The 7,889-nt window shown below is 37.9% G+C and overlaps 1 protein-coding gene across 1 annotated transcript; it reads left to right on the forward strand.

Moving 5' to 3' along the window:
• The first annotated feature begins 626 nt into the window (after positions 1-626).
• Positions 627-6,005, forward strand: LOC133078701 (zinc finger protein 501-like). The gene is made up of 4 exons (XM_061173858.1): positions 627-674; positions 4,426-5,190; positions 5,251-5,402; positions 5,571-6,005. The coding sequence occupies exons 1-4, from the start codon at positions 641-643 to the stop codon at positions 5,922-5,924; spliced, it is 1,305 nt and encodes a 434-aa protein (XP_061029841.1). The 5' UTR covers positions 627-640; the 3' UTR covers positions 5,925-6,005.
• The last annotated feature ends 1,884 nt before the right edge of the window (positions 6,006-7,889 follow it).

Consider the following 7,889-nt stretch of genomic DNA (forward strand, 5'->3'; position numbering starts at 1 on the left):
CACTCATGCTCCTCCACCTCCAGGTTTAATTATCCCTCAGTGTGTAGAACATAATATCTAACACTTCCATATAGACAACCTGGCATTGAATTTTTATTTGTATCTATTTCATGTATTTCCTACAAAAATGGTAAATCTATATCTATTTGAAGGATATCGTAATCTCTATGACAAAGCATAAGAAATTAAAATTAGACACACACGTAGCTCCAAATACCTTTACATGACTCTGTCAGAATACATACTTTTGCATAACACAGGGAGATCAGCTTGGTGCTTTGTGACCACCTAGAGGGGTGGGATAGGGAGGGTGGGAGGGAGACCCAAGAGGGAGGAGATATGGGGATATATGTATATGTATAACTGATTCACTTTGTTATACAGCAGAAACTAACACACAATTGTAAAGCAGTTATGCTCCAATAAAGATGTTTAAAAAAAAAAGAATACATACTTCAACCTAATTGATCTTTTAACCTCTACTCATTTTATATGCAAGTAAGAACTCTGCTCATGGCCCCTTGGCAAAATGTTTCTTTTATTTAAGGCACGGTTGACCTTCAAGGATGTGGTCATCGAATTCTCTCCAGAAGAGTGGGAATGCCTGGACCCTGCTCAGAGGGCCTTGTACAGGGACGTGATGTTGGAGACCTACAGGAACCTGATCTCTGTAGGTGAGGATAACTTCACTCCAAAAGTTGGGAGGGTGTCTTTGCATTTACCATTGTTTGCCTTTTGGGACCACCTGCCTTCCTTAACTGAACTCAAAGCCATGTTGACTGGGCAAGAAAAGTTTTGTGATGTAGCATCAGGAGTTTTGGGGTTTTTTTTTCCAATTTTATTTATTTATTTATTTATTTTTGGCTGCGCTGGGTCTTCGTTGCTGTCCGCGGGCTTTCTCTAGTTGCAGCGAGCGGGGGCTACTCTTGGTTGCGGTGCGCGGGCTTCTCGTTGTGGTGGCTTCCCTTGTTGCAGAGCACGGGCTCTAGAGCGCAGGCTCAGTAGTTGTGGCACACGGGCTTAGTTGCTCCGTGGCATGTGGGATCTTCCCAGACCAGGGCTTGAACCCGTGTCCCCTGCATTGGCAAGCGGATTCTTAACCACTGCGCCACCAGGGAAGTCCTCATTTTGTACTTTTCTATGCATAATAAATGGTCTTGATTTTATTTCTTTAATCATCAGGTCTATGTATTTGATGTTGCTCTTAGTGGTTTTGTTTCCTGTTTTCCATGTGTGGTTGGTTGATTGGGGAAGAGCCAGCCCCCTTATGGTAGAATTGGTGATTGGTTCTTTTTAGAGTTCTTTATATAGTCTCGATATTCTACTACGGCGTAGATCAGTTGTAAATATTTTCTCCCATACAGTAGATTACTTTTGACTCTACCGAGTGCGCTCTAATGCACAGTAGTTTATAACTTTGAGGTAGTTCAGATTGCTGCTTTTACTTTGTCACCTGTGATTTTTGTGTTATATCTGATAAATCATTGGTGAATGCAATGTCAGAAAGCTTTTCCTGTATGTTTGCTTCTAGCAGTTTTATACATTTTGGTCTTTGGTTTAGGTCTTTCATTAGTTTTGTATATCATATAAGTTAGTGGTCCAACTTAATTGTTTTGTATGTGGATAACTGGTTTTCTCCACATCTTTTTTTTAATAGACTGTCCTTCCCCCATTGAGTTGTCTTGACCCCCTTGTACAACATCATTTGACCATGTACAAGAGATTTTTTTTTTTTGACGTCTCTGTACGATTCCACCAGTCTCTCTGTCTTTATCTCTGTACCACAGTGTTGTGATTAGTGTAGGTTTGGAGTAAGTTTTGAAATAAAGACATGTGAGACCTATGACTTTGTTCTTTTCAAGCTTATTTTGCTGTTCAGCATCTTTTGAGATTCCAAGTGAATCTGTAGAGTGTATTTATCTATTTCTTCAAGAAATGCTATTGGGATTTTACGAGGAAGTGGGTTGAATCTGTTGATCACTGTGGGTAATATTGACATCTTGACAATATTGACTTCAAATACATGAATTTAGGATATCCTTGCATCAATATGTGTCTTTTCTAATATTTTTAGCCATGTTTTTCGTTTATGGTGTACACATCTTTCTGTCCTTGTAAAGTTATGCCCAAGTGTTTAGTTTTATTTTATTTATCTACTTATTTTAAAATTTTATTTGTTTGTTTTTATTTGGTTGCGCCAGGTCTTAGTTGCTGCTCGCTGGCTCCTTAGTTGTGGCAGGCGGGCTCCTTAGTTGCGGCATGCATGTGGGATCTAGTTCCCTGATCAGGAATCGAACCTGGGCCACCTGCATTGGGAGCGCGGAGTCTTAACCACTGCGCCACCAGGGAAGTCCCCTTGTTTTATTTTTTGATGTTATTGTAAATGGAATTGTTTTCTCAATTTCTTTCTTGATTTTTCATTGTTAATATATAGAAACACAATTGATTTTTGTGTGTAGATTTAATATCTTGTAATTTTTCTGAGTTCATTCATTATTTCTAGCAGATTTTTAGCAGGATCTTCATGGTTTTCTACATATTACATCATGTTGCTTTTAAACACATGATTTTGTTTCCTTTTTCTATTTGGATACTTCTATGTCTTTTTATGCCTATTTGTTCCTGCTAGGATTTCCAGGAATAAGCTTTTAGAAATAGAGCAGGTATCCTTTTCCAGTTTCTGATTTAGAAAGAATGCTTTCAGTCTTTGAGCAGTGAGCCTGATGTTAGCGGTCAGCAGTTAATATATGTCCTTCAGTGTGTTGCGGTAGCTTTTTAAATTCCTTGTTTATTGAGTGTTTTTATCATGAAAGCCTGTTGACTTGTGTCATATGGTTTTTACTGCATCAGTTGAGATGGTCATTTTATTTTTTGTTTCATTCTGTTAATGTACTGTTTTACACCAAAAGTTTGCATATCTTGAACCACCTTACATTTCAAGAATATATCACCTTATGTTATTGTATATAATCCTTTTAGTGTGGTGTTAGTTTTAGTTTACTTTTTTTTAAATTAAGTAATTAATTAATTGATTTATGACTCTGTTGGGTCTTCATTGTTGCACGTGGGCTTTCTCTAGTTGTGGTGAACAGGGGCTACTCTTTGTTGTGGTGTGTGGGCTTCTCATTGCACTGGCTTCCCTTCTTGTGGAGCCCAGGCTCTAGGTGAGCGGGCTTCAGTAGTTGTAGCACGTGGGCTCAGTAGTTGTGGCTCACGGGCTCTAGAGCACAGGCTCAGTAGTTGTGGCGCACGGGCTTAGTTGCTCCTCGGCATGTGGGATCTTCCCAGACCAGGGATTGAATCCGTGTCCTCTGCATTGGCAGGTGGATTCTTAACCACTGCCTTAGCCGAGAAGTCCCCCATTTCCTTCTGATGGCCTTATTCTAGTTTTTCCTTCAGGTTTCAGCTAAGAACAGTCTTGCACATCTCATGGAATATTATATCTGTTCTTTGTGAAAATACGCATGGAAATGGGAATATTGAATTTGATACCCTACGTAGCAAATAGTGTAATAGATGTACAACTGCTTTATATCTAAAATATTCTATTCGCTCTATTTTTAAATCTCTTTCATTTTGGCCATATACCCATAGGATAATTTCCACAGTTAAAAATTGAACAGTATTGTGTTACTTGCTAAGCCAATTTTTCTTTTCTTTTAACATCCTTATTTTTAGTTGCCTCGTACAGTTTTATTCACACATATATGCAGTCACAAGGAGTGACACCCCATGTTTATTATTCCCTGTGCTTCACTGAGGCCCTTATCAGTCCTGGTCTTTCTTTACATGGTCCCTTGATGCTGACAGAAACACTGTCATTTGCTCACATATTTAAGTTGTTCTCCTGATCTCCCCAGTTTCCACAGCATTTCTTCACCCATCACTCCACCTTTCTCATTACTCACACTGTAAAAATGATCCCCTTTCATCCATTGAACAACTTTCTCAGGATATGACTTAAATTAATATGTGCAACCGTGATGACTCAGAAACCATTTGAAGGAGGGATTGCTGAATAACAGTATTAGTTACACAGCTCACTTCTTGTTGCATCTCCTTTGAGTTTTCCTTTCTAAACTACTGGTATTTGTATGTTGAGTCTTAATTTGTATATGCTTTGTGGTTATGGTGGAAAAACTTTTTTTTGAGAGCTAATACAAGTTTTTCCAATTGAATGTTTTGTCACAGTGTGTTTGCAGGTAGGCTGCCCTAAACTTAAGTTGAATTACGTGTAATCACTGTTTCTTTAGTAAAGAATCCTATTCTTTAGTATTCCTAGAAATCTTTAACATCATGGTTGAGAAGTTTCATAACTGTGTTTGGTACAAGTATTACTTTTGGTGTAACATCATATATTCACCATGAAATATTTATTCATGCAGTGTAATGAATAGTATACTTATGGTCCTTTTTATCTTGTAGATCTCTCTCATATACACATGATCAAGAAATTACAACTAAAATCAAACACTGCTATAGGAGAAGTATTCCAAACAGTGATGTTGGAAAGCCATGGAAGCTGTGAAATCAAGCATTTTTACCTACGGGAAATACAGGAGAATATGCATGACCTTGGGTGTCAGTGGAGAGATGATGAAAGAAATTACAAAAATATCCCTATATCCCCTAACGAAGATGTCACTTATAGAAGAGTTCGACATGGTGGAAGGGATTCAGGAAAGAAGCCGATTGCAAATAGGCTGGCATTAAGCTTTTCAGATGAACTGCATATGTTTAAAAGTAAACAGAAAATTTATGAATTTCATCAAGCTGATAAGAGCATCAGCAATAGTACCTCATTTTCACCATCTCAAGAAATTTCTCCTACTGGCCAATCCGAAATTTCTAATATACATAGGAGTGATTTTATGCATCTTTCAATACTGGCAGAAGACCAGAAAGCACACAGGGAAAGTCCTTACAAATGTAATGAGTATGACAAAACCTCTCCTAAGGGCTCAAACCTCAGTAGATATCAGAGAATCCACACAGGAGAGAAATTGCATAAATGTGATGTGTGTGGCAAGGTCTTTCGTCGAAATTCAGACCTTGTAGGTCATAAGAGGGTTCATACTGGAGAGAAACCTTATAAATGTAATGAGTGTGGCAAGAGGTTTAGTCAAAATTCACATCTTACAAGTCATCAGAGAATTCATACTGGAGAGATGCCTTATAAATGTAATTTGTGTGGGAAGACCATTTATTCTACCTCAGGCCTCAGGAGGCATATGATAATCCATAGAGAAGCTAAACAATATCAATGTGATGTATGTGGCAAAGTCTTTCATCAAAATGCAGTCCTTGTAGTTCATCAGAGAATTCATACTGGAGAGAAACCTTACAAATGTGGTGAATGTGGCAATGTCTTTAGTCAAAAAACACACCTTACAAGTCATCTGGTAACTCATACTGGAGAGAAACCTCACAAATGTAATGAGTGTGGCAAGTTTTTTCGGGATAAGAGAACCTTTACAAGGCATCAGCAAATTCATACTGCAGTGAAACCTTACAGATGTAATGAGTGTGGGAAGTTCTTTCGTGAGAAGCCAACCCTTAGAAGGCATCAGCAAGTTCACACTGGAGAAAAACCTTACAAATGTAGTGAGTGTGGCAGAGTCTTTAGTCAAAATTCAAACCTTGCACGTCATCAGAGAATTCATAATGGTGAGAAACCTTACAAATGTAATCAGTGTGGCAAGCTCTTTAATCGAAAAGGAAACCTTGCAGTTCATCAGAGAATTCATACTGGAGAGAAACCTTACAAATGTAGTGAGTGTGGCAAAGTTTTTAGTAAAAATTCAAACCTTGTGTGTCATCAGAGAATTCATACTGGGGAGAAACCTTACAAATGTAACGAGTGTGGCAAAGTCTTTCGTTACAAACAACGTCTTCAAATTCATCACAGACTACATAATGGATAGAAACCTTGCAAACGTATTGAGTGTGGAAAAGCCTTTACTCAGGTCTCAACCCTTGCTACATATCAGAAAATCCATACTTAAGAAAACCCATATAAATGTGTTGTATGTGGAAAGGTCTTCAAAATTCAAACTTGAAAGGAAAAATTCAAATTTGAAAACTCACACCTTACAATTCTTTGGAGAAATCACAGTGGGGAGAAACTGTACAAGTATCATGAGTGTTGTAAAGTTTTTGTGTGTGCCGCCTCTCTTACCGCCAGATAATCTATAATGGAAAGAAACCTTGCAAGTATAATGACTGTCTGCATGTGTTTAGTCAAAATTCATACCTTATAATCTGCCCAAGAATTCATACTGGAGAGAAACCTTGCAAATGTAACGAGTGTGGCAAATTCTTCAGTGTGCTTTTAAGCCTAACTGGACATCAGGTAATCCATGATCTTGAGAGAGTTTAACAGTGTAGTGAAGTGTTTACACTGTGAAGCATTTAGTAGGTGTCCACATTTAGTAGTGAAGCATTTAGTAGGTGTCCACATTTTCGGCTTTATTAGAATACTTATTCTGGAAATAAACCAGATAAATGTAATTATTGTGGCCAGGTCTTTAGAAAAGGAATTTATTCACCAAGTAATTCATCCTGGAGATTACCTCACAGATGTTATGAATGGGGAAACCTTTCCTTGGGGCTAACATCTCACTAGGCATCAGATAATCTGTGCTGGATTATTATGAAATTATTCCTCCTACATTTGCATCTTTGCCACTGTACTATTGTCTGTCCCAGAGAAATCCCTGTTTGAGGTGGGAGCACTTCCCCCACTTCTCATAGAGACTCTACCTCTTAGTCTCAAACAGCAAAATACTCCTCTGATTGCTTCCTGGTGCCAGGACTACCCGCTTAGCATTTTGTAACAGTGTTTGGGGGAGAAGGTGACAGCCAGTCCCTGTGATGTGTTTGTGATTCTGACGTACCATTTTCTAGAACTGCAACATAACTTCAGCGGAAGTGCAAGGATAGCACACACTTGGTGTGGTGAGAATGTTTCTGCAAAACTTTGTTTCCAGTTGCCAATTCCCTCAAACAACTACAAGTTGCTAATGAACATCACTACAGTGTAGCAGAGACTCTTCCTTTTCCTTGACCCCTTATTTTCTTAGTTTACACATTTTTCTTTTACTTTCTGGAGCGTTCACCAATATGATATTACATTTTAAATTTCAATTTCATTTGTTAGTTTCCGGTATATAGAATTGTGATCGATTTTTGCATGTTTTACTTGTGTCCTGACACCTTGTAAATTATTCTTTTTCCAGAAATGTTTGTAGGTTCTTTTGTTTTTCTACATACACCATGTAATTAAATTTCCTATTTATGCTGTACGAAATTACCACAGAGTGCCTTAAATAAACAAATTTATTCTCTTCTTTTTCCGTCCAGAGTTGTAAATGGACCCAAAGCACTGGGCTCTTTTGGGTACTCCAGGTCACAATTCGTTTTCTTTCCTTTCCTGAATTCCAAATATCACTTTCATCCTTATCCTCATGGTCTTCATGTGGGTTTGCATGACACACTCTTAATTAATCAATGCTTTTGTTTTGTTATCTTCTTTTCATTTGGGCCTTTCCTGAACACATTGTTTAAATTAGGCCACCATCTCACTCTATCATTGTATTAATATATATACCTCTTCATCGTACCTAACACAGTCATATCATATTTAATAATTGCTGACATTCCCTTATACAGTATAAGCTCCTGAAGGCAGGTTATTATATTTCTTCCTACATATTCAGTGATTGGACTCATTCCCCATTGACAGAATGAGTGAATGTACTTTATGAGTGCAAAGACGGTTAGTGTGATGGATAGGATCATAGATCAGTAGGTCAGATGGTCAAATAAACATGTGATTATATTTGTGGACCAAAATTTAATTGTCCTGTACTTTACAGCCTAATGTTCTG

This window comes from Eubalaena glacialis, chromosome 18 (assembly GCF_028564815.1).
Source record: "Eubalaena glacialis isolate mEubGla1 chromosome 18, mEubGla1.1.hap2.+ XY, whole genome shotgun sequence".
NCBI classification, from domain to species: domain Eukaryota; kingdom Metazoa; phylum Chordata; class Mammalia; order Artiodactyla; family Balaenidae; genus Eubalaena; species Eubalaena glacialis.

Bases quoted from the DNA above. Each gene is read 5' to 3' on its own strand.
- LOC133078701 (XM_061173858.1), top strand. From the start codon at position 641: ATGTTGGAGACCTACAGGAACCTGATCTCTGTAG. The intron at 5,191-5,250 runs GTGGGAAGACCA...TCCATAGAGAAG, and splicing joins GCCTTATAAATGTAATTTGT to CTAAACAATATCAATGTGAT. The intron at 5,403-5,570 runs GTAACTCATACT...AGAAGGCATCAG, and splicing joins CACACCTTACAAGTCATCTG to CAAGTTCACACTGGAGAAAA.